This window comes from Mus caroli, unplaced genomic scaffold (assembly GCF_978045245.1).
Source record: "Mus caroli unplaced genomic scaffold, Mus_caroli_1 scaffold_9, whole genome shotgun sequence".
Lineage (NCBI taxonomy): Eukaryota > Metazoa > Chordata > Mammalia > Rodentia > Muridae > Mus > Mus caroli.
Window position 1 is genome coordinate 15362000 of NW_028227264.1, and position 26022 is coordinate 15388021.

General features: G+C 42.6%; 1 protein-coding gene across 5 annotated transcripts in view; it reads right to left on the reverse strand.

Moving 5' to 3' along the window:
• Positions 1 to 26022, reverse strand: part of Ect2l (epithelial cell transforming 2 like) — a 79630-nt gene that overhangs the window by 23138 nt on the left and 30470 nt on the right. For all 5 annotated transcript variants that reach the window (XR_015048372.1, XM_085842661.1, XM_085842660.1 and 2 more), the window contains 10 exons: positions 18242 to 18404; positions 16698 to 16950; positions 15437 to 15605; positions 13454 to 13592; positions 12371 to 12539; positions 9557 to 9685; positions 7455 to 7547; positions 5564 to 5746; positions 3886 to 3989; positions 1281 to 1406 (listed from right to left, as the gene is read on the reverse strand). Coding sequence is in view for 4 of the 5 variants with exons in the window: in XM_085842661.1 (XP_085698787.1) it covers positions 1281 to 1406; positions 3886 to 3989; positions 5564 to 5746; positions 7455 to 7547; positions 9557 to 9685; positions 12371 to 12539; positions 13454 to 13592; positions 15437 to 15605; positions 16698 to 16950; positions 18242 to 18404 (1528 nt within the window). In the remaining variant the exon portion in view is untranslated. The remainder of the gene's footprint in view (positions 1 to 1280; positions 1407 to 3885; positions 3990 to 5563; positions 5747 to 7454; positions 7548 to 9556; positions 9686 to 12370; positions 12540 to 13453; positions 13593 to 15436; positions 15606 to 16697; positions 16951 to 18241; positions 18405 to 26022) is intronic.

The window sequence follows — 26022 nt, forward strand, 5'->3', positions numbered from 1 at the left end:
CCACACACTGCAAGCAAACACTTGAAACACGAACCTGTAGGGACATTTCAGGTTCAGTAATAATTAAGATAGCTGGCTGGATAGATAGATAGATAGATAGATAGATAGATAGAATCAGACACACATACACAGAGAGACAGAAAGACAGACACACAGAGAGGAGAGACCTGGATTTGACAGAAAAATCATCCCTTGGGACTCCCATGTGGGGGATGTCATTAGTTCCATTCCTATAAATGTGGTTTTATGAGCTCTTCTAAACAAATATCTATAGTTTTAAAACTAAACCCCAGTGTGAGGAGTAACTCCTTTCAAGGTAAACTAGCAGGCTTGACAAAGGGAAATGTCCAGCAGATCTCCTGTGACCTGCCCTGTATTGTGCTCTCCTGAAGCACTAATGCATTTCAGAAGCTTATGTTAATAGGGCACCAGGTGACTCAGCTGATAGGGCAACTCACAAGTCTATACCTACTAAACAGTCAAGATGGTGACTCTGTTTTGGTGACAGTGTCCTAAGCCCTCAAATATTTTTAACCTGAGCATAAATGGTTCTTAAATTGTATATTCCATGGAATAAATCAGCTTTTCAAATGACAATGAATTCTGATTATTTCATGGAAGCAAGAGTGTAGAGATTCTGAACAAAGCACTGGTGAGGAGGAGGGAGAGGGGGAAGAGGGAGAAGAGGGGGAGGAGGAGGAAGAGGAGGGGGAAGAGGAAGAGGAGGGGGAAGAGGAGAAGGAGGAAAGGAGAAAGAAGAACTGTTTTGGTTGGTTGATTTGTTGAGACAGTCTCATTATGTAGCCCATGGTCTTCCAGGAACTCGATATGTTGGCCAGATTGGCCTGGAACTCCCAGGGCTCCACAAGCTCTGCCTCCCAAATGCTGGGTTTAAAAGTGTGTGCCTCCACCCTCATGAAAGAAGAATTCTTAGTTTCATGTTCAACACAAAGGATCTTAGTCTGCTAATAATTCTCTTCTCTGTGTTACACCAGAGAGAACTCAGCCGGGTTAAGTGGTGAATGCAAATTTCCAAGGATCTTACACCAAGTACAGCTCTCAATCAGTGAGGGGCCTGTGCTCTGAAGTGCCTTAAACACCACTCACATCAGCACCGTGAAACGCCCTACTTAATAGTACTCCATGACAGTGATATTCCTGAAACAGTCGGCTGCTGGAAGTTCCAGGAACTGTCATCGTTCTGTAGTCTCTTCACCACACAAGCCTCGCTCTGCACAGAGAAGCCGCCATGGCAAAAAAGCTACAACAGCACCTTTTACCTTCATGAGTGGATCCTGTGTTTCTTTCAGGTCACATTCTGCCAGAACATAATTTCCTTCAAAATCCTTGTTCTTTTTACTAGATTTCTTCAGCAGAAAATAGGACAAAAATTCCAGAGGTTTGTCCTAGAAAATAGCCACCCCCCCAAAAAAAAAATCCTGTTTAAAATATTCATCTGACATTATGTTAAACATATCACAGAAGAAAGAACATGGGCTAGGGTTCAGGCTGTGTGAGCTTAAAGACTTGAGTTCCGATCCCAGCACCCAAGTAAAAACTGGGCTGTAGTGTTGGTACCTATAACTCTGGGTGAGTGTTGATGGACCTCCAAGCTCGTTGGCCAGCCCACCTACCAGAATCATTGAGCCCCAGCTTTATTGAATAGCCCTGTCTCCAAACATGACGTAGAAAGTGATAAAGGAAAACACCTCTGGTACACACATATGCATATACACACATGCACATGCACGTGTGCATGCACATGAGCACACACTCGTGCGCGCGCACACACACACACTACACATAAATACATGAAAAAAAGGACATTTTTTAGTTGGACTTTTCAGTTCTCTGCTTAAGTCATATTAGTAGAAAGCAAAGTAATTGTTATTGAACTGATAATACTAAATTTTTTTTCCCATTCCATGTTCTGGTTACCAGTCATATTCTTGGTTCTCAGCCTTTTATCCACAATCCAAGGTCTTCTAGAAGGTTCTCTCAAGATCATTAGACTCAAAGTGGCTCACAACAACCCTTGGCCACATGAAGAACAGACCAGCAGGGCTCTTGTGGTCTCTCAAGGGAAAGAAGCAAGCTTAGGAGAGAGGCAGGGCAGCACCATTCCTGGAACATCCCAACTCCCCATGGAGTCTGCTCTCTCCCACACTGTAAGTATGGCTCTTCCTCCATCAAACATTTTCAGACATTTTATGTTTGAGAAAAAGTGCAATATCCTTCCAGGCCTTTGGGTCTCTGTAAACACCCATGATCAGGTCAGCAGAGAAGTCTGTCAGGGCCTTGACTCACTGGGTATTGGGCTGTAGTACCAACTGAGCAAAGTCCAGAGCAGGCAGCATGGTCAAGAGCGGCTCTGCACAGTTTGGCTAAGCCTGCAACTATCTGGTGCTGCCCCAGAAATCCAAGGGAAACTGGAACAGACACACAGCAGCAAAGAGAAGAAATGTGTGTAGAGACTATGCTTAAACGGGAGAATCACCACAAAGGGAGGGAGTCAGTCCTTGGAGAGTAAAGAGCTTGCACAGCCCTAAGAATGCACCAATCAAGGCAACTACTTCCTTATTCCTGACTTCATCTTCACAGTTATCCTTGGGGCTGTGAGAAAGAGATCCTGTGGATCTCTCTCTCTCTCTCTCTCTCTCTCTCTCTCTCTCTCTCTCTCTCTCTCTCTCTTGTGTGTGTGTGTGTGTGTGTGTGTGTGTGTGTGTGTGTGTGTGTAGAAAGAGTATCTTGTGTATTGTATGGATGCATCACCTGTCAATTAAAAAAACCTATGGCCTATGGCTTAGCCAGGAAATGAAAGGTGGGACATCTGGGAGGGAGAGAGGATTCTGGGAGAGAGCCAGGTGCAAAGATCTGCCCAGGAAGATCTAAGGAGATGGATACATGGTACCTAAGCACAGGTAACCAGCCACATGGCAGAACATAGGTTAAAATAATTAGGTTATCTAAGTTATGATCTAGTCAGAGAAGAGCCTGGCTATATAGCCAAGGTATTTTATTTGTAAACATATATTAAGTCTGAGTTTTATTCCTTGGAGCAAGGGGGAGAGAGGCAGAACCCACCCTAACTTTTACATGTGTGTGTGTGTGTGTGTACGTACAAAAGCCAGAGGACAATCTTCATCTGGAACTCACCAACTAAGTGACGCCAGAGATCCCCAGGGACCCACCTGTTTCTCCCCCCCCCCCCAGCACTTAGATTATAAGCGTCTGCCACTGTGCCTCAGTTGCTTTCACATAGGCTCTGGAGCTAAACTCTAGTTCTCACACTTGCAAGGCAGATATTTTACTGCCTAAGCTTTGTCCCAAAAAAGCCAACAAATTTCATACAGTCTTCTGAAACATACACTGCTTTTTCTGGTAGACTGTCCAAGATGCCCTATTAACATAAATGGTCCTTGAGACTCCACCAACTTCCACTATCCCCAAATGCTGACTTTTTTTTTAACATATGTGTTTTCTTTCCCTCCCCCACCTCTCATCTAGCCCCCTTTCTTGTATCTGGTTTCACACGTGTCAGTTCCCTGGCTCGTGACATTTATGTGAAATATATGGCCATGAACATGTTTTCAAATGAAGTCACTTCTAACTGAAATTAGGCACAAGACAGAAAACAGTGCACAAATTAAAAGACTTTAAAGAACCCAGGAGGACTCCCTGTTTCTCTCTTTTATATACTTAGTACATCTTGAGCCCAGAATCTCTCTGTGGCTGCTTTTATAAACTGATGTAATTTCTCTGAGGGACTATGTCCCAGAGTGGTAAACTGGTAAAAGGTTAAAAAATGTAAACTAAGGATTTATTTGTGCTGAGTTGTTTGGTTTTTTTTTTTTCCTGCTTTTCTTTCTTCAACAAGATACTTACAGACCCTTCTTTTGACAACTCCATCAGTCCATCCGCCAGAGCCTGTGCAGGGCCTTGGTTATTTAGGATGCTGTCCATACCCAGAGTGTCAAACATAAACTGGCCTGCAATGTCAAGCACACACTTTATGTAAGATGTGCGAGAGCTAAGAACACAGTCACCACAGTCACCTTTTAGTGCACAGCGATACAAGGAATGGGGCCAGGTTTTTATCATTGCCACGAGAAGACCTGTTATAAAATGGGAAATGAGCCAAACCCATTTCAGCTAAGATGGATGCAGAATGAACTCTAAGAATCAGACAAGTATAAAGGAAGCCATGAAAGGAGCCTTCTGATAAAAAGTGGGATCCAGTCGGACATCCTCCACATCTCCTCACCTTTGGGTTGAAAAGGTAAATATTTTAAATTCAGAGAAAGTAGCTTACATACAAAGACATCTTTTTCATTTTTTTAATATTTAAATATTTACCCACTTTTACTGGAAAACAAATTGACTTCTCATTGCCAACATACTGTCATAAAAAATTCACTTTTCCATTTTCTATTTAATCCTAAGTATCTATGAAAGAAAATGAAGAAATTATTTCTCCTGGTTTGCATGATTTTAGCACAGCTATACTGGAGAACAGCTTTTCCCACTGACTTCTCATTGTCAACACACTGCCATAAAAAATATTCACGGCTCCATTTTCCTATCTACTCCCTAGTATCTGTGAAAAAAGGGGAAATTATTCCTCCTTGCTTATATTTTCTTAACATTTAAGAGTATTAGTTTAGCCTTTCCTAAATTGGATAGTTCAGGTAGTAGAGGAAAATACAGGGGAAGATCTCTACAGAAGAGGCATTTGTGAAGCAAGATATAGGACATGAATCTGTATGGGTGCACATGTACTGCCGTGCATAACAAGGGAAGGGAGGAAGGCGCAGGTCTGCAGCCTTGGCATGATACTGTGTCTTAGTCAGATGGACTGTGTATAAAATATGAAGAGATGGCTATAGGGGAAGGGGGACATATTTACCCAGATGGTGAAAGTGTTTCATTTTAAAGAATAAACTGGGTTAGTTTGTGATTGTTAAGATGGTATATCATTCCACAAAAAATATTATGGTAATTTGATCAAGGCAATGGAGTGGGAATGGAAAATTGATTCAGTGATGTCCAACAGGTTCAGTAAAAGACCATGGAATCCAGCACCAAGCTGTGTATTTTATTTTATTGTTTAAGAAGAAAATTGTAATATGTACCTTATTTGTATATTTGGAGGGGAGCTCGAATGGACTTATCTACCTGAGACATCTGGAAGAATTACGTATTTTATACAGATAATAACTGAACTGTAGAACAAATTATGAAATGGACACTGTAAGTGGTGCTTAATGGCCGGAACAAGATGCAGTCAGAAAAGATACAGTTCTCTAGTTGAGTAAAAACCAAGCTCTGCCCAGGGCAGATGGGCTTCACAGAAATCAATAAGGTGGTACAATGTGAAACAGAAGTCAGCCCCATGTTCTGAACATGACTAGTGTTGCTCTTGAATATTTGAAAAATTAGGTAATGACGCTTGGTCAAGTATCCGTTACAACTGGGTTTTGCTTATGCCATTCTCAGTCTTGAATTTGCTCGGGTAAGAAATAAGCCCTGGCCTGATCTGGAACAGAAGTGTCAGAGACCTTACCTATCATGCGGCCACTGATGCTCTTCTGCAAGTTCTTGAAGAGTGGATTTAACGTTTTCCTCACTGACTTCAAGGTGTCTTCCAGGAATTCTGTGAAACTGGACCATGCCTGCAGCTTGGACTCACTGAAGTAGTTAGAAGGAGGAGTCCTATCCCGGTGTGGCCCCAGCCAGTCACTAAGAACTGACGAGAGTTTGAGTTTTATTATTCAAGACTCAGTTCATACTCTGTGCATATGTGTGCGTGTGTGCATGCATGCATGTGTGTGTGTGTGTGCATGTGTGCAGGTGCACATATGTATGTGTGTGCACATGTGTGTGCACCTACATGTAGAGCCCAGAGGCCAGCTTCAGGCATGGTTTCTCAGGTACTGTCCACCCTATTATTTGAGACAAGGCCTCTCATCAGCCTTGAGCCTGAGCTGAGGCAGGAGATTTCTCCTTCTTGTTTAACTTAAAATCAACTCAGCTGTCTTCATACTGGGCAAAGTGTCCTTTATCAGAAGATAAGCAGTCACAGACTGTGTTCAATGGCAAACAAAGAAACTAAGAAAGGACACAGTGAATGGCCCTCTGTCCATAAGGCTGATAAACTTCTACTTGAAATTAGAAATGAAATTCGGGAAGCCCAGCAGATGGATATAAGAATATATATCTTCATTCTAACTGACTCAGCACTTCCCAAGTCCCTGCCACACATTCAAGGTCAAGTCTCAGCAGCTACTCCTCTCTCTCTCTCTCTCTCTCTCTCTCTCTCTCTCTCTCTCTCTCTCTCTCAAATTAGGGGGAACTCAAGGCTATAGTGGATATGTAAGAACATTAGTCACCATGCAAAGCAATTACAGCATGAAGGAGTGACCTTTTGGTCTAATTTGTTGTTGTTGATGTTGTTGTTCTTTTGGGTTTTGTTTTGTTTTTTGCCTGAGTGGATGGCCAGATCCACTTTGTTTCTCCTGTTACTGACCAGCCTGTGCAAAACTTTTAATGTGTTTCTCTAGAAGGAGAGTATGAAGTAACCGAAAGGGAAAAGGACAGAACGAGGAGAGGAGGCATAGCTGCTTATTAGGGCGACCACCAGGGCCCAAGCCTTGCTGAGGCTGTGTGAACTACAGTGAGCTGGCCATGGCTGCTTCAGAACTGTGTGGAGCATGGAGGCGTGTGCTTTCTCTCCCATCTATGGAGTCATTCCCCTTACAAGTGACATGCTCATGCCAACTTCCTCCAGTCTCAAAAGGCCCCTGGAGACTAAAGAATCAGTGCTCATACCATTCCCGAGGCAGTCAAAACCCTGTCTGATCTGAAGAGAAGGGTTTTAAAGGAGAAAGTGTTGAGTGACGTTGTAGGACAGCCATGTGGTTCTCTGTCAGTCGGCCAATGGTCCATTTTTATCCAGCATTAGTAGCCTTATTGTGTCAATGAACGTATACGTGCTGGTATACTTTCCCTTTTAATCCATCTCCCTTCCTGATCCTTGTACAGAGTGGGATCTAAGCAAACCTCATCTGCATCTCCTTAGAGCTACAATTCATGCTCCCAAATAAAACCAAATCAATCCTTAAAAACAAACAAACAAACAAACAACAACAACAAAAACAAAACAAAACTAGGACAACTTTGCTGAACTCTTTAAAATGGGTTTTAGTAAATGACAGCTTGAAGCAAAATATTTGCAGAAAAAAAAATCCTCCTCTAAATGAATGACTCAGTGCAAGAGTAACAATCATTATAGGCAGATCAGGAGAGATGCACATCAGCCCTGATGAACAGCTGCTAGTTACTGAGGCAGAGAAATGAGACTAGAGTATTTGTTTTTAGTACTTGTCCTGCAGGGAAGCTGATGTGCTGTGTGTTACTAGACATACTAGTCAGCTCACTTACTGTGTTACACTTACTGTGTTGGTATGAACCGGTTGCGATTCCAGTCGGGGCAGAGAACCATGTGCCCGTTAGTTGAGACAGCTGAGAAAGAACTTCTATACCTGCTTCTGCACAGCCAAGAACACGTGCGTTAGTGCATTGAAATAATTAAATCTGTATCTCCTTAGAGCTACAATTCATGCTCCCAAATAAAACCAAATCAATCCTTAAAAAAAAAAAAAAAAAAACAACGTAGGAAAATAATCCTTGGGTTTCTCCTGAGGCAGTCAGGTATTACTGAGAAGCATGAAGAGCAGGCCAAGAAAGACCACAGGCAGTTGTCATCTTCAATTCAAATCCTTTGATCAGCAGCCCCCAAACATCTCACCTCTATCTCTGCAGACAGATGTCCAAGCACCTAATTTCTGAAAACATCTTTCTGTAAGATGTGGAAAGAGGGTGTACAACTAGAAAAACCTGTTTATCATCAAGTTTCGAATATTTAAGCCAAAGACAGAGAAAAACCTCACAAGAGTTTCCTAAAATAATCTGAGTAAGGAGACTTGTGGTTGGAAGTAGACAAACTTAAAACATAAACACGAGATAGAACAAGATGGTCAAAATTTACTGTGGCACTAATTAGTCCCCTTCTGTTGGATGTGTTGGTACATGCCTTTAATCTCAGCACTTGGGTGGCAGAGACAGATGGATCTCTGAATTTTGAGTTCGAGACCAGCCTGGTCTACAGAGCAAGTTCCAGGACAGCTAGGGCTACACAGAGAAATCCTGTCTTAATTTTTTTCCCTCCTCTTCTTCAGTGATACAGATTAAAACATAGAGTGGATTACTGGATTCAGTAAATATAGACTGAATTACTTAAAAAGAAATGTATGTAATGAATCGGGTATTTTAATTCTTTGTGGTCCAAAAATAAATACCCAATTGCTTCTTGGAACAAGTTGGTGGAGGCTGATGGGCTTCATGCCTGACATTTTCACTGATAATGAAGTCAGAGCATCCACAGAGGACTTAAATCCACATAACCACCTGACTGCAGGAAACCTGTAGATAAAATTCATGGGGGAAAGAATAGGCTTCCTTTAAGGAATGATGTTGGGAAAATAGATGCCTCTACATGAAATAAATCTCAGTCTGTGCCTAATTATCTGTTAAAACCACAGACCTAAATGACAAACTTAAACACAAACGCCCAGGAAGTGCAGTAGGAAATCTTTGTAATCTTTGATTGTGCGAGGAATTTAAAACTACGGGGACTGGAGAAATGGCTCAGAGGCTAAGAGCAGGCTTCACTTCCAGTGGCTGCAGATTTGGGTCCCAACTGACAACCTGACACAACTCCAGATATGGAGAATCTGCCACCTTCTCTGGCCTCCATGGGCAACACACCCATGTGGCACAGATATACATGTGACAGAACACCTATGGGCATAAAGTGGTTTTTTAAAAAAAATACTTTAAATAATTAAATAATATGATAATGAAACATAAAAGTAAAGATAATAAATTCAGTTTCATAGAAATGAAGAAGTTCTGCTCTTCAGAAGAAACCATTCAGAGAAGGAAAACATAAGTCATCAACTGGGAAAACAATTTACTTTTCAAAACATGCAAGATGCTCAAACAGACACTGAGAAAGATAAATGGCAGAGAAGTCCATGAAAAGACGCTCAGCATTGTGGCCAGTAGGAAACTGCAAATCAGAACCACCATGATATGACTCTGTATCCGCTTGAATGGCTACAACTAAAACAAATACCACAGTGTTGGATAGCGAGTTCTCAGACATATTCTCTAGAAACACTAAAGTGTACTTTGAAAAACAAATGAGCTGGCTTTGTAACAGTTAACGTACACCCCTGGGATCTTGTATACCTTAGAGAAGTGTGTGCACATGTTCAGATATACGTTCAAAGCAACTTCACTTACCAAATGCACTGCATGGATAAACAAATTATAGTATGTGTAATGATATTTCGTGCAATAATTATAGTAGTAAAAAGGAATGAGCCACTGATCCATGCATTAAGTGGGTTCATTTGTGACTGTACCTCAGAAACACACAAAGTACCACCACAAGGAGGTATGCCCCCTGCGTTCCCAGAGTTTTGACACTGACCTGATGCTCCAAGTGGCACAAATAAGTCCACATGTCCTCCTTCCTCTTCAGTGGCCACACGGCTTCCTAGTTTCTCCCAGAAGTCTCTCACTTCAGGCCACAGTACATTTTTAATACAAATTTTATAGCCTAAGGGGGGAATTTAAGATGGCAATAGTAGTTTGTTATATCATAATAAACAGAACTTTTAACTGTTTGTGAAAATGGAGTCACAGATTCAAAATCCAGTATTTGCCCATAAAACCAAGATCTCCAGTGCACCCACATTTCATGGAGCATAGTATTAAGGCCACAAAAAGTGCCACCAAACTGCCCTGTGGCCACAGGCTCCTTCATATTCTGGAATAATAAGGTGTTATACAATTATGCTTTGGACATTGTGTTTCTGCCTCCAACGTACATCACTGTGGATCACTGGCCTCAAGGAGAGGTTAAGGTGAATGGGCAGTCAAGTCCTAGGATCTTGCAATAGTTTCCAAAGCAGAAGAAGTTCCCACTGTCATCAGTGAAAAACTGTCAGAGCATGCAAGGCTTCCTGAGTTAGCAGCCACCTCAAACTCTCCTTACTCCCAGTTCCTCAGGAATGATCCGTGACTCACTGTGCCACTTTGTAAGGGCCCTGGAAGCTGGGCCATCTGGTTTATTTTCTCTTCCCTCATCCCACATGGATGGAAGGTTAACAATTGACAAAATTAAAACAATTCTGCTTTGGGGGTAAGCAAGGGAGAACACAAAGTTATAAATAAAGGATAGACTCTAGAAGTTTAATTAAAGGTATTCATTGTCTCCTCCCTCCCCCAAAAGGTAAACACTGATGAGATTTTTAAATCTTCCTGTAACTACTTAATTATGTCATCCTTTCTTTCCTTTGCAGTACAAGCCAAGCAGAGCTTATCATAGGTGGCAAGTGCACACCAATTTATCTATCTTGGTGTACTACTGTAATTACTGTACTTTCATCAAACTTAAATTTTCTGTGCACCAAAAGAGAGAGTATAAAGGACACCTATAGGTGGTGGTTTAAGGAGTGACACTATTTGAAAGGATTAGAAGGGTTAGGAGCCGTGGCTTAGCTGGAATAGGTGTGGACTTGCTGGAGGAAGTGCATTGCTGGGGTGGGCTTTGAGGTTTCAAAAAGCCCATGCCAGATCCACTCTCTCCCTGCATATAGGTCAGGATGAAGCTCTCAGCCACTTCTCCAGCACAATATCCTGCCTGCCTCCTGCCATGCTCCCTGCCATGATGACAATGGACTCAACCTCTGAAACCATAAGCAAGCTCTCAATTAAATGTTTCCAGCCTGGTCTACAGAGTTCCAGGACAGCCAAGGCTACACAGAGAAACCCTATCTCGAAAAAACAAACAACAACAACAACAAGAAAACAAAAAAGTTTCCTTTTATAAGAGTTGCTGTTGTTATGGTATCTTTTCACAGTAACTGAACAATGACTAAGACACTATAAAAGTGGACAAGATACATGCAAATCACACATCTAAGAAGGAGTTCATATCCTTAACATACAAAGAATGTCAACTGCTCAATGGATACAAAAATAAACCCACTTCTCAATAGGTGAAGGGCTTGTGTTCATAAAGAAAATATGCAAATGGCAGCAAGCACATGACAGGTGTTGAGCATCCCTCATCAGCAGAGGTGCACAAATCAAAACACAGTGAGACTGGAAACTGTATGAACCAAACAACCAAACGAGAAACCTGAATACCTATAACAAGCAAATGGCACAGAGAGCTTTGCATACTTGCACCATTGATAAAATAGCTATGAAAAACAATATAGGAGTTTTTGAATTTTTAAAGAAACCCACCACATCATACTTAGGATTGTATTCCCATGTTGCAATAACAAAAGAGATTTGTCATTATTCACGATAGGCAAGAAATAGAAGCTACCTGAATGACCACCAGTGGCTAGAGTTATAAACATACTTAGTCAGGGTTTGTATGCCTGTAAAAACATCATGACCAAGAAGCAAGTTGGGAAGGAAAGGGTTTATTCGACTTACACTTCCACATTGCTGTTCATCACCAAGGAAGTCAGGACCGGAACTCAAGCAGGTCAGGAAGCAGGAGTTGATGCAGAAGCCATGGAGGAATGTTACTTACTGGCTTGCTTGCCCTGGCTTGCTCAGCTTGCTCTCTTATAGAACCCAGGATTACCAGTCCAGGGATGGCACCCTGGGCTGGGCCTTCCCCACTTACAACTGGATTTCATGGAGGCATTTCCTCAAGGGAGGCTCATTTCTCTGTGATAACTCCAGCTTGTGTCAAGTTGACATACAAAACCAGCCAGTACACATATTGTAACACATACATAGAGTAGATTAGTATTTGGCCTTAAAAGAGAAATAACCAGTTGGTATAGTGGATGAACCCTGAGGGTATAAGTGAAAAATGCTAGTCACAAAAAGACAAAGCAAGTGATTCCATTATGTATTTAAAGGATTCAACGGTTATCAGAGGGCAGATATCAGAGGGAAGATATCAGAGGGCAGATATCAGAGGGAAGAAGAGAGGTGTTGCTTAACACAATGTTTCAATTTTGCAAGATGTAAAAGCTTTACAGGAATGTGAATAAAGTGTATGCTTTAAAGACAATGGTAGCAACCATTCTGCTGTGATCTTAATCACTATATTTAAGATTATCATCAAAAGCTGCTTTTCCTTCTTCATGAAGACAGCATGAGCCCTTCCTAATGAATCAGAACTTAGAAACCCTGTGAAAGTCACATTTGTGGATAAGCGCTGTGGACACTCAGAGCTGTGTGACCATTCCCCTCTAATCCCCAGACCAACCTTGCAGCAAGTCAATTTCTCTGCTGTTTCCACTGCTGAATATCCCCAGGCTCTGTGCCTTCCGCCCTTGTAGAGCTCTGTCTGTGAGCTGAAGCAGGCCCTCCAATGTCACTCCACTGTGTTCGTACAGCACAGCCACGACATCTGGCTTGATGCTCTCCATCACCATCTAGAAGTGAAAGGGCAGCAGCAGGCATGTGTGAGCGTTAGAACTAGATGGTATGCGGTATGCTATTGTTGCTAAGGAATTTTCATACATTACAGAAGGAAGGAACTAAACTTCTCCTGCCAGTTTCTTTATTTTTCGCTTATTATCAGAAAAATATGAAGTTCATTTGCAACTCCGTCATGGAAAAAAATAGTTCTAATGAGTTACATTATTTTCTTCCAAATCTCTTCATCTTTGTACACACCAAACAGACATATGTACACTTTATTGAAAACAATAAATTAATTAATACCATTTTATAATGTATTAAGTAGATTTAAAAATCATATATTTTTATATATGTGTGTATAAAATTTAAATATACAACTTCATTTCATTTTATTAATTTTTACATTTTGAGACCGAGTCTTCTTATACAGTCCTAGCTGACTTGGTGCTCCCTACGTGGTCCAGGTTGGCCTGAGCCTCTATGTTCCTGCCTCAGCTTCCTAAGTGCTTAGATTACAGCTAAACACTGCCATACACAGCTCTAATTACATTTTATAAGGAGCACATTTTAATAAAATGGCACCGTGTTAAGATAGAACATAAAGTAGTACTTCTAACCCACGTTTGAAAACTATTGGTCAAGTATTGTTGAAGTTCTTGGGAATTCTCAAAGAGCCTGAACTATTTCTAACCATCACACTGTCAGTTTTCTTCAGTGCAACGAAGTCAGCTTCGTGAGTGAGGTTTACACCAACTGCAGCACAGCCATTTGGACCTCTCATGGGTTTTCAAAGTAAGTTTATCTTTATTGCTCCCAATTTTATAAACTGTCTGGGGTTTGTAGGTATTCACTTGATCAGACAATTTTCCTTTCAAGGGTGAATTATTTTCACACACACATGGCAGCCAGAATGTTGCGTTAGTACCTCATATGCAGGAACCCGCGATGATATCAGGATGGCATGGAGTGGCAAAGCACAGGAAAGACTGTCATCAGTTCTACCAACCCCATGATGGTGTTTCTTTAATAATAAAGGGTAGGAGTGACTTCCAGAGATATTGTTTCTGTAGGGCACAAGAGGATGTATGAATTTCTAATGTTCTCCTAACAGGACTTTTGATAGGTGCCAATATCCTCTAGATACCTCTGAATAGCAGAAGACCACTGTCCCTGAGTTCTTAGAGGAAGAGCGGCACATAGGGGTTCCAGATCGGGTCACCCAACTGTGCCCCACTGGTCCCTGTGCTCCCGCATGAGAGATGTGGGACTGGTTCTTGGTTCTCACCTTGCTTTTATTGGGCACTTAAAATAGATACTGCGGCACACCCAAGGGTTCATAGCCATACAATTCCTAACTCACTTCTGGCCCTTAGGGATTCCTGAGCGATGTCTTCATTCGCTCCTCGGCCCCGTCCCCATATTACCAAGGACGAGAAAGGCCCTGTGCTTCTTGAAGTTCTTTATGTGCCTTCCGCCGGTGAAATGAAGTTCCACACTCACAAATGTTTAGACACAGATCTGTGTCTGGTGTCCATGGTGACAGCGAAGGACTGTTAAAATGTGAAGATTTAGGTCCCAGTGTTTATACTATGACAGGTGAGTTATGTCACCTGTCTAGGCTTCAGTGCCTTCATCTGAAAGACCAGTGTAGCCTTCAAAATGAAAAACAAAACAAACCTTTTCCCCTTAGTTTCTGAGTAGCCTCGGATGCTGTAGAAGTTACAAACATGAGCTGGGAGAGGTGGGTAGATTAAGAACTGAATCTTGACACTGCCATCAGATATTAAGACCTGGGTCACTGAGTTTTATTCAGATCTGTATAGATGCTGCTATAATTTGGGTCTGCAGTTTTCCTCAGGTATTAAAGGCTTGGTCACCAGTCCCTGGTACTACCAGGAGGTGGAGGGACATTTAGGAGGTGGGTCTAGTGGAAGGAAGTAGGTGTGTTCTTAAAAGGAATATGTGGGACCCTAGCAACTTCAGCTTTTTCTCTTCAGTTCTTAGGCAGCATAAAGAGAATAGGCCTCTCCTACTCTGTTCCCACCACGATATTCTGTGCTACTGGAGGCCCAAGCAATGGAACCAAGCAGTCGTGAGGCCATCAGCTACAATAATCCTTTCTTCCTTATATGTTTATTTCCATCAAGCACGCATTAGGACAGTGGAGAGATGACTCTCAGGCACTATGTGGTTACTTTTATTCCATAAAAATGTAGGGTCACATCATTTTTTTACTCAACAGCTTTAGAAAATGTATGGTATTCACAATATAACTTCACGTTAGGGTTTAAAATATACTAAACATGTTTTAAGAGGACAGGAGAGATGGCTCAGAGGTTAAGAGCACTGACTGCTCTCCCAGAGGTCCTGAGTTCAATTCCCAGCAACCACATGGTGGCTCGCAACCATCTATAATGGAATCTGATACTCTCTTCTGGTGTGTCTGAAGACAATGACAGTGTACTCATATAAATAAAATAAATAAATCTTTAAAACATGTTTTAAACATTACATATTTTCCTCTTCAGAAAGCACTAAGACTGCTATTTTTGAACATTAAATCACATATTAAATAATTAATTCTTGGGGGCTGGAGAGATGGCTCAGCAGTTAAGAGCACTGACTGCTCTTCCAAAGGTCCTGAGTTCAAATCCAAGCAACACATGGTAGCTCACAACCATCCTTAATGAGATCTGATGCCCTCTTCTGGTGTGTCTGAAGACAGCCAAAGTGTACTTACATATAATAATAAATAAATCTTTAAAAAGAATCGTTAATTCCTTCTCTGACATTCATAGAATGTGAACCATACAATTACTGAAGAACCCTATGCTGGCTACATCATTCTATAATGAGTTCTTGGTGACACAGGGAAGCCTGAGCCTCCAGTGGGTAGGAGCTGGCTCACCGCTTGGGCAAAGCATCTAAAGATGCCCGAAGTGACTGTCTCTCCAAGGCTTCGTAGAACCCTGTCCCGTCTCTCCATAGCTGAGGACCACCGGGCAGGCTTGTACTTTTTAGCAACCTGGAGCAGCGCGTTCCACTCAGCCAAGGGGGTCGAGCTTTGAATAACTCCTCTGAAAAAACGAACAGCAGCAGGCGTCCTGGTTACGTCACACTTTCTGCAGCCAAGCTGACATAGATCAAGTCATCAAAAAAGAAAACTGCTCCAGAGCAATATTCCAAATGAAAATAATTATAGCCACTTGTATACCCTCTGATAGAATTTCTTATGTGCTATCTACACAATGTGCTATCATGGGCCAATCTACAGAGCTCAGAAGGACAAGCAATTCTTCTTGTGGGGACCAGATAATCAGCCCGTAGGTTCCTATCTCTTTCTGTCCTTGGCTGGAGTTGTAATTTCCCTGGCAAGTTTCAATCTTCCCAGGGAAAAGACAGGGAGAAGAAAAGGCTGAGCCAAGTCAGTTGACAGTATAGCTTGAGAACATGCGCACATTAAAGGTTTTCCTGAACATATATATGTCCTTATCCCTGTTCTCTTCCTACTCTTTTCAAAGAAATTGCTCCTCTTGCTCTCAACCTCATGCTAATTCTCCTTCACCGGCCCCAGTTTCTCGGCCCTGTTTTTTTGGGCTGTTTTGTTTTGTTTTGTTTTGTTGCCTGTGTTTGTACCTGCTCTTCTTTTCATGTGTGTGTGCTGGGGAAGGGGGCTCGGAGTGTGTGCACAGATGTATGTGTCTGAGCACACGATTGGAGGCTAGAGTTTGACTCAGCCACCCTGGCTGGCCAGGAAGCTCCCAGGCTCTGCCTGTCTCTTCCTCCCTAGAACTGGGATTACCATGTGCATGAGCCCCACCTTATTTTTTCCCCACTGTGTGGGCACTGACAACATTGACTCTGGTCCTCAGGCTAACATGGTAAGTATGCCATTTTACAAGACTGCTTCCTTGTCTGTGTTCTTACCAAGCGGAGAGGAAGCAGACAGATGTGGAGGCAGATGTTCAACCTTAGCTAGCTCATGTGAAATCTTTTTTTTTCTTCTATTACCAATTAACTGAAAATAAGTAAAAAGGGAGAAAGAAGAGCTGGCCCTGAGTGAAGGCCGATGAGGAACCCAACATCATCTCCTATATGGGTATCTGTATGTAAATCCATTTGTTCAGTGTCTGCGTACCATAAAAAGGATTAAATTGAATGCCTCTTACTCTTGCGGAAGGCAATTGTCTCCCAAATGATTTTTCTCAGGCACTTTTCTCGTCGCCTCTCCTGGAATTCCTCGTCCTCTGTTTTGGGTTCATTCAGTGTCCCATAGACAGCAGCAGCTTCCCTGGGTGTTAGCCAGTCCAAGCTGGACACACAGGCAATGTAGTGATGCTTCCAAGCTCCGTATTCATTCTGTGTTGGAGTATAGGGCAGAAACCATCCGAACTTAGTGCATTTGGGCATCCATAAGCAATCCTTCAGGAAAGAACCAAAGAAAGTTGAGTTTCTAACAGTAATAGTTTCAGGCATGCACACATTATTTTTTGTTACACTGACATTTCTAATATTGTTAACTTAATGTCTAAACTTCAGTCTGAAAAAAGTATAAAATACATTTTATTCCATATGAGAAGTATTTTTGGTGACTATATATTACCTCCTATATAAGTTTATATGTATCTGTGTATATGCCACCTTGAGTTACTTACCCAGCATTCTTATAGGATTCTGCAACTTTAACTCTAGCTTATGAGAATTCAGGTATAACAGTTTGCTTCAGACCAACCCTCCCACAGAGAAGAATTTTTATTGAATTCATATGATATTGCCAAATTGCAACCATTTTCTACATATTAAAAATAATGAATTTCATGTGGTTCACTGAAATCACAATTAAGACTATTAAAAAACAACAACAGGGGCTGGTGAGATGGCTCAGTGGGTAAGAGCACCCGACTGCTCTTCCAGAGGTCCAGAGTTCAAATCCCAGCAACCACATGGTGGCTCACAGCCATCCGTAACGAGATCTGGCGCCCTCTTCTGGAGTGTCTGAGGACAGCTACAGTGTACTTAAATATAATAAATAAATAAATCTTAAAAAAAAACAACAACAACAACAACAACAATTAAGCTAGGCCCAGTGGTGTGAACTCATGAACCTGTAGTCCCAGATCATGGGTGTGTGGGGTAGGAGGTGCCACTGTGAGTCCAGGAGCTCTAGGGCTGACTGGGTAACACAGCAAGACCATGAAAAACAGACTGTGTGTGTGTGTGTGTGTGTGTGTGTGTGTGTGTGTGTGTGTGTGTGTGTTTGGGGGGTGGTGGTTATGAATACAGGCAAGTGCGTGCCAATAGATGCCGGAGGACAACATTGGGAGCTGGCCTTTGCCTTCCTTTTGAGACAAGGCCTCTCTTGCTGTTCACCACAGCATACACCAGGCTGGACAGTCCGTGAGTGTCCAGGGAGTTCTCTTGTCTCCATCGGCCTCTTGCTTGGGGACACGGCGCAGGGACTGTTGATGTTGCTGCCATGCTCAGCTCTCCGTAGGCTCTGGGTTCAAACCCAGCTCCTCTCTTGTGCAGCAAGCACCTTTACCCACTGAGCCAGCTTCTTCCCAGCCCGCCATTCCTGTCTCCCCAGGGACACTTCACTATGTTTCAGGCTCCCTCCACTATTATTGCAGGGAAGAGAGCCACCCTAATCGACCCATTACAGATTATTTTGTGTCACATTACTAAGAAGCAAGAGAAGTTGAGAGGAGGAAACCTGTTCCGTTAGAAACTTCCAGGGCCAGCTGACTTGAGCAGCTGCACACAAGTCTTTCGGATTCAGAAAGGAAAAGATATAAAGAGAAATGAAGCGTGGTAACACTGTTGAGAAATCCACTCTGGCCACCTGCTTCCTTTCTGAAAACCAGTCTTGGATGAACCTACAAAAAAAAAACACAGAAACTTAGGTCTTAATACTGTCATCTGATGATGACTAATGATCCTGTAAACATACCGGTCATTGTTATTTTCTAATGTTCTACTATAAAGTCATTAAATCATGGCTTGGGAAGTTGTAGTATATACCTCCCTAACCTAAGCAAGGTCCTGAGTTAGAGTCTCAGCATTGCAAATGTATGTGTGTGTGTGGTGTGTGTGTGTGTGTGTGTGTGGTATGTGTGTGGTGTGTGTGTGTGTGTGTGTGGTGTATGTGTGTGGTGTATGTCTGTGTGTGGTGTATATGTGTGGTGTGTGCCTGTGTGTGCTTTTGTGTGCATATTTATCTGTGCACTATGCATGTTCCTGCAGAGGCTAAAAGAGGGCATCAAATCTCCTGGAACTGGAGCTACATGGGTAGGGAGCCACCATGTGGGTGCCAGGATTCAAACCCAGGTCCTCTGGAAAGTTAGCCAGTGTTCTTAACCTCTAAGCTATCTCTCTACCAGCAGTTCTCAAGCTGTGGATTATAACTCTTTTGGCAAATCCCTAGCTCCAAAAATATTTACATTAGCAAAATTACAACTATGAAGTATCAACAGAGATAACTTTATTGTTGGAGGTCATCACAACATGAGGAACTGTTCTAATGGGTCACAGCATTAGGAAGGCTGAGAATCACTGCAAGTCTAGCCCCATGTTTAAAAAAGCTTTTACTGTATTTTATTTCTGTACGTGCACATGCATGTCCTCACTTACACACATGCATGGCATGGGTGTGGAGGTCGGAGAACTTGCAGAAGTCAGTTCTCTCCCTCTACCATGCGGGACCCAGGGATGGAACTCAGGCTGTCAGACTGGGCAGTGAGTGCCTTGACCCTCTGAGCCAGCCCCGCCCCCTTATAAAATCAGCATGCAAAGCAACGTGTTCCTAATGGCATTTCCAATCACAAGCGTCAGCTTCTGTCTTTCCTTTCTCCTCCCTTACTGATCTCACATCCCTTGCTTCCCCTTGTTGGTCTTCTTTCTCCCCCAAGTAGTTCTTTAGCTTTCATGTCAGACATATTCCCACACTCTCCTGTTAAGATCCACTTTCATGGTCCCCTCTCTAGATTTATAACCTTCTCTCTCTCTCTCTCTCTCTCTCTCTCTCTCTCTCTCTCTCTCTCTCTCTCTCTCTCTCTCTCTCTCTCTCTCTCGTGTATATTGGTGATAAAATACTACAGTGCTGGCCACCAGATAGGTGGTGGCCCTTGAGTTCTTACTGCTGGACTGGAGGCAATCCAGGCAGCAGGACCTCCCGCTTCCCCTGGATCCTGCCACCACCACCAACCCCAGTGGAATCTCAGATATCTATGACCAGCCTTAGGTGTTTGGAAACTTAAAATTTTGCTCATTTAAGAACCTATCACAACACATTTTGAAGCCTGTGGCACCACAGGACTTTCTCCCACTGCAAAGAGGCCACTACTAGCCAATTTCATTGGGTCCCAGTGGACACAGATGAGCTCATCAGAAGAAAAGTCATGGTACTAAACAAACCTCATCCTGCAATGAATCTTCTCTGACTTGAATTCTGAGAGGGTGGCTTAAACCTCAGCACGTTTCATAGAAATGGGAACGGCATTTCCTATTAAGAAGATGTAAAGATGTTAAGCATCTTGCTGAACATCTGTGACAGGGAGAGGTAGTCTTGACCACTGCTTTACCAAATGTAAAACAGGAAGGTTCACTGATAAAAGTCATCCACCGTTAAGAGTGGCAGCTCCATTCAGCATAATGAAGAACCATTGCTAGTCTGCCACGTTGGACGTTCCACGCAACACTCTGAACTTCAGGTGGTCCAAGCCTATGTACTACGCATCAGATACCTTAATTTTACACAGTTTTGTGTCTGGTCTACATATTCCTGGGATGCAACCATGTTTTAAAGCCAGCCCTTCTTTTGGAAATGTTGATGGGCATCTCTGTGGAATACAGCTAGTTTTATGCCCCAAACAGAATCACAACAGTGAAATTTCTATAAGCCACTAGAATATCTGGCAAAAATTCTTCCAATTCACAAGTAATAAGCCATCATTAGGGGCTCTTTAAAAAAAAAAAAAAACAGGGCAACATCCTCTATAATTCTCTGTTCCCCTCCCCCATGCAATAAACACACATCAAATCACCAAATTGTGCAGGCCACATCTCTGAGTTTGCACTCACACTCTGGCACAGGGTCACATAACCTATCTCTACACTACCTAAGCTGTGTTGTGATGAAAGGCAAGATCACCACTGCCACCTCACTGTTTATGAGAGTTGTCTCTGGTATGGTGAGGGGGTTGGGGGGAGTTGAGTTGAGAGTGGGGTAAGCACAAGTTGAGAAAAGGGGAGTCAGCAAGAGTGAGAGAGGATTAAGAATGTAATGAATGTGTGGTTGTGACCACAACATGTTCTATTTGTGTATGAGAATGTCAAAAACAAATACATCACATCCTATAAAAATGTTTTCCTAATAAACTCTGTTCTACATGCACACTACGTGGAACTTGTGTATGTGTGCCCTCTACTCAAGGCAGAAGATAGTTCATGGCATATAAAAGGCACGCAATAAATACTTGTTAAATAAACATATTACCAGGGGAAAATGATAGGTGCATCCAACCATCTGCAGGGAAAAGTCAGGGTCTGAAGATTTGCATTTGAGTGGTTTTTGGAGAGAGTCCTACATGTTTTGGTTGGTTTGTATGAGAGAGAGAGAGAGAGAGAGAGAGAGAGAGAGAGAGAGAGAGAGAGAGCGAACTTGGGGCAACAGAGATAGCTCCTCAGTGGTCAAGAGCCTTCATTTGCTGCTTTTGCAGAGGACCAGGATTCAGATCCCGGCACCCACATGGTGACTCGCAACCGTCCATAACTCCAGTGTCAGGAAATCTGATGTCCCCTTTGACCTCTGAAGGCTTCAGGCACACATGAGATGCCTATGAGGTGCAGGCAAAACACTCATACACATAAAATAAATAAATAAAAATAAGAATCATCATTTGCAGCAGGACACGGGGACACGAGCCTGTAGTTCTCTGAGATAGGAACGTCAAGAGATTGTGTGTAGATGGATGACACAACAAGAATACATCTCAAACAACACTAAGCATTTGTCACCTACACTTGGCAACCTGAGTTTGACCCCTAGAACCCACAGAAAGGTAGAAATAAGGAACCAACTCCACAAGCTGTCCTATGATCTTCAAGCACAGGGACACATAGCTACGCAGCCCCACAATAATAATAAACTTACTAAAGTCTTTAAACAATCGACAGAAAGCACAGCAATTTGAGGGAATGGGATGGAATTGTGGGCCGGGAATCTGACGATTTCTTCTATAGACCTCGCTATAGTTACCTCCAGGGCACAACTTCTTGGAGGGCTTTGTGCAGTGAACTGGCTGGCTTGTTTCTGGTGGATTTCATGCTCTGCCTGCCAAGGCTTCATGGGCCTGTTATTCACCACTTTCCATTTTCCACTAGCGCCCTGGTGATTTGTGTTACAGACATGGCTTTGTTCGTCCAAGTTATAATCTTTATTGTCTGCAGAGTAATGAGGGGGGTGATTTTACTCTTACCAACTGATAATGGGAGCATAGATTTTTTAATGGAGCTAAAATGCAAAACAAAAGTATATTTGCTTGACTTTTCTTGTGTCTGTGTGTATGTGTGTTGTTTTTTGTTTTTTGGGTTTTGTTTTGGTTTTTTAGATCTGTACTACTGAAAGGAACAGACTTCTTTTCCCTTCAAGGTGGTAACTTCTACACAAGACAACATTCCCTTCCCAACTAGAGCTAGAGCTGTTGCTATGCTATAAACATGTGCTTCGTTTATTCCTACTTTTAATATCCATGACAGGCCATGCTGTTCTGAACTGTCAATCATTTCTCCTAATTGGATGACCATCGGGCATTGGAGAGATTGTCTGCTGGGTAGGAGTCATGACAGACTCACTTGGCTTGGTGAGGGCTAAGTTAAAAGTGTGGTAGCAGAGTAACAAGCCTGCCCTCCATAAAACCACCAAGAAATGAAAGACACAGACACACTGAGTAACTATGCACAGTGAGGGTGGATCTAGAAAGAGGAATTCTAGCTGTAGTAAGAGACTCGCAACTGGATCCTGGACCACAAGGGAAAATGTAGTATTCTACCCACTAAGAAAGGACAGTGCTGGACCAATAGGGGATCGCTGGTTAGGTCTGTGATTGGATGTGAGAACTGAAATCAATGCTGGTGGGTGTTAGATGAACTTTAATTTTTCATCAGTGTACTAGTTAGAAAACACACACTAAAGGGCTAAGGAGACAGCTCGGCTGGTAAAGCACTTGCCTTCCAAGCACAAAGAGCTAAGTTCTATCAGCAGAACCCAACAGTGCTGGTGTCCACATGTGATCCCAGAGCTGAGACTGGAAAACAGGAAGACTCCTGGGCCTTGCCAGCTACACAGTACACTTGGCATGTCCAGGATAAAGAGAGGCCCTGTCTTCAAAACTATGGGGACAGTGCCTAAGGAGCAAATCTCAAGATTGTCTCGTGAGCTTCCGGTGTATGCACACACCCGTGTACCTGCAACACACACACACACACACACACATACACCAGCTCACATACTAATGCAAAAATAGAAAGAAAATCCACGCTGCTATCCTGAGGCTTCTGAGAGTCACATTTACACCTTCCTCTCACACACGAAAGGATAACAGTGTGAGCTTGATACAAATGTCCACTCCTGAGCTATCGACTTTGCAACTTTAATCAATAGAGGAATCCAGAATGGAAAGGGCGAAGAAAATATTTATATTGCTCCTGCAACTCTATGGTTACAAAGTATTGAAAAGTAGCATTTGTTTTTAAAATGAGAGCCCACTTGACTCATGATAGGTTTTATGTGGACCCATTTCCTGGCCTTGTTACTACTGTTTGTTATCGGTATCCATACAGTCTAGTCAAATCCAGAGATGAACAGTGCCTAAATGAATTTGCTGGCATGTAGTCTGATGGCAGAGTTGTGGATGCACAGGGCTGGCACTTTGTGATAGCCACAGATGTGTCATCTGGGACTCTTCTCAGTCCTGATGATAAAATATATGCAATAACTGCGCCGTTTCCTTTGAAATTAACATTCAAACTGAACTAGACAATGACACACTGAGAACAGTTAATTGCCAAAGGATTAGGGTTCTGACTACAGTTTAGTAGAACTTAGAATCTCCTCCTTTTCTAAACATGTATCTATATTTGAAGGTATGGGTGCATGCGTGTGTATGCACACACATGCACAGGTATCCTTGAACACCAGAAGACAGTATTAGATTCCCTGGAGCTGGAGTTAATAGCACTTGTGAGCCACTTTAAGTAGATGCTGGGAACCAATCTCAGGGCCTCTGGGAAAGCAGCAAGCACTCTTAACTTCTGAGCCATCTCTCCTCCAGTGGAGCCATATGTAAATTCAAAATGTTTTCAGCCATTTTTCCTTGAGGTGCTGGGGCCATACTCCAGACCATCCTGTATGCTAGGCAAGTGCTCCATCAATGAGCTATATCCCAGCCCTTGGTTCTTTGAGAGAGGGTCTCTCTGTAACTCACACTGACCCTGAACTTACTTTGTATGCCTGGCTGGCCTCCTTTTTTTTTTAATGCCAGCAAACTTAAAATTTATGATAAATTCATATATGATATATAATTATATAATAAAACTAGCACTTTCTTCTTTTTTCATTCATAAGTTATATTTAATAATTTTTATTGGTTATTTTATGTATTTACATTTCAAATGTTATCCCCCTTCCCGGTTTTCCCTCTGCAAAGCCCCTATCCGATCCCCCCACGCCCCTGCTTCCATGAGGGAGTTCCCCCATCCACCCACTCCTACCTCACTGCCCTAGCATTCTCCTATTCTGGGGCATAGAGTCTCCAAGGGACAAAGGGCCTCCCCTCCCATTGATTCCAGATAAGGCCATCCTCTGCTACATGTGCAGCTGGAGCCATGGGTCCCTCCTTGTGTATTCTTTAGGTGGTGGTTTAGTCCCTGGGAGCTGGGGGGGGGGTCTGGTTGGCTGATATTGTTGTTCTTCCTATGGGGTTGCAAACCCCTTCAGCTTCTTCAGTCCTTTCTCTAACTCCTCCATTGCAGTTCCATGCTCAGTCCCATAGTTGGCTGCAAGCATCCGCATCTGTATTGGTCAGGCTCTGGCAGAGCCTCTCAGGAGACAGCCATACCAGGCTCCTGTCAACAAACACTTCTTGGCATCAGCAATAGTGTCTGGTTTGGTGTAGATAGGATGGATCCCTAGGTGACAGTCTCTGGATGACCTTTCTGTCAGTCCCTGCTCCACTCTTTATTCCTACATTTCCTGTGAGCTTGGATGTGTCAACACTCCTGGGGGACACATTTTCTATAGGCAGGATTGGGGTGAGGAGGGCTGTGACACAGGGTCAGTTCCCAGGTGCAGACCCTGGCTGGCCTTATACTGACTATCCTGCCTCAATCCCAATGCTTGGATCACCATGTACCACCATGCCCAGTCTCAGCCAACTTTCAGAGAAGGGTTTTGGGATATCTTTAGAGTGCTTGCTCTCATCTTTTTCCTACTTTGTGAAATCTACTGTTCCATCCCAGAGAGCCCAAAGAGAAAAACAGAATGTGAGATACTTATAAACTAAACTTCAATTGTTCCTGTCTTATGTTTGTGCCTGGTCTGCTCTGCCACCAGACTTGAGTTGAAGAATAGTGAATCTTAAGCAAGAAGAACAGAAAATGACCTAATTATATTTGAAAAGGACCCATGCCTGGGCAACAGAAGGAAGTTTTGCAGTAATAACACCAGGCTCATCCCTTTTGCACTTAATGTTGCCAAGGAAGAAATGAACGAAGAGAAATAACAACACAGAAGGAGAAAATGAACAAAATGTGCTTTGCTCATTTTCTTGTGACAAGGATAGTTTTATCTAAATAATTCATAGCAATGCTTTGCAGCGTATCACTGAATGTACAATGTGTACTTTCAAAAACAACAGAGCTCAGTGCTAGGGGACTTGAATCTCATTTTCTGTTAAATTTCTGATAAGACACACAAAGATGCTGCCAAAATTATGATGGAAATGGCTGAGAGGAGCCTGGAGAAGCAGCCTGGAGCGGGTAAGTGATTTTGGCTATGTTCTTTGTTTTCTAGTTGCCTAGGCAGCACCTCTTAGCCTAGTGGCTTCTTTAAAACACTAATGGCAAGTAAGGGTCCACTAGATGCAGTTTCTACACCAGTTTCAGCCCATGGCATAGACGAAGAAGACAGGATGAGAAGCACAACCCTTCACCCAAGTGTATGCTTTTGAATCCAACAATTCATCCTCTAGAAGTTTGTCCTGAAGCAATGATTGATGATAGGTCCAAGGATTCAGCTAAATGAGATTCCTGTATGTGTTGTTTCTATAGCAAACGCCAGGAGAAACAAGCTAAATGTCTGAAATAAGTTATGGCATATTTATAAAACTTAATAGCTCTTCCTAGAAATCAAAACTCTGAAGTGAAAAGGGAATCCATGTGCAATTCTGAAATATGTAGGAGTACTGGGGAATAAAAGAATATTCTTAAAGGATAATC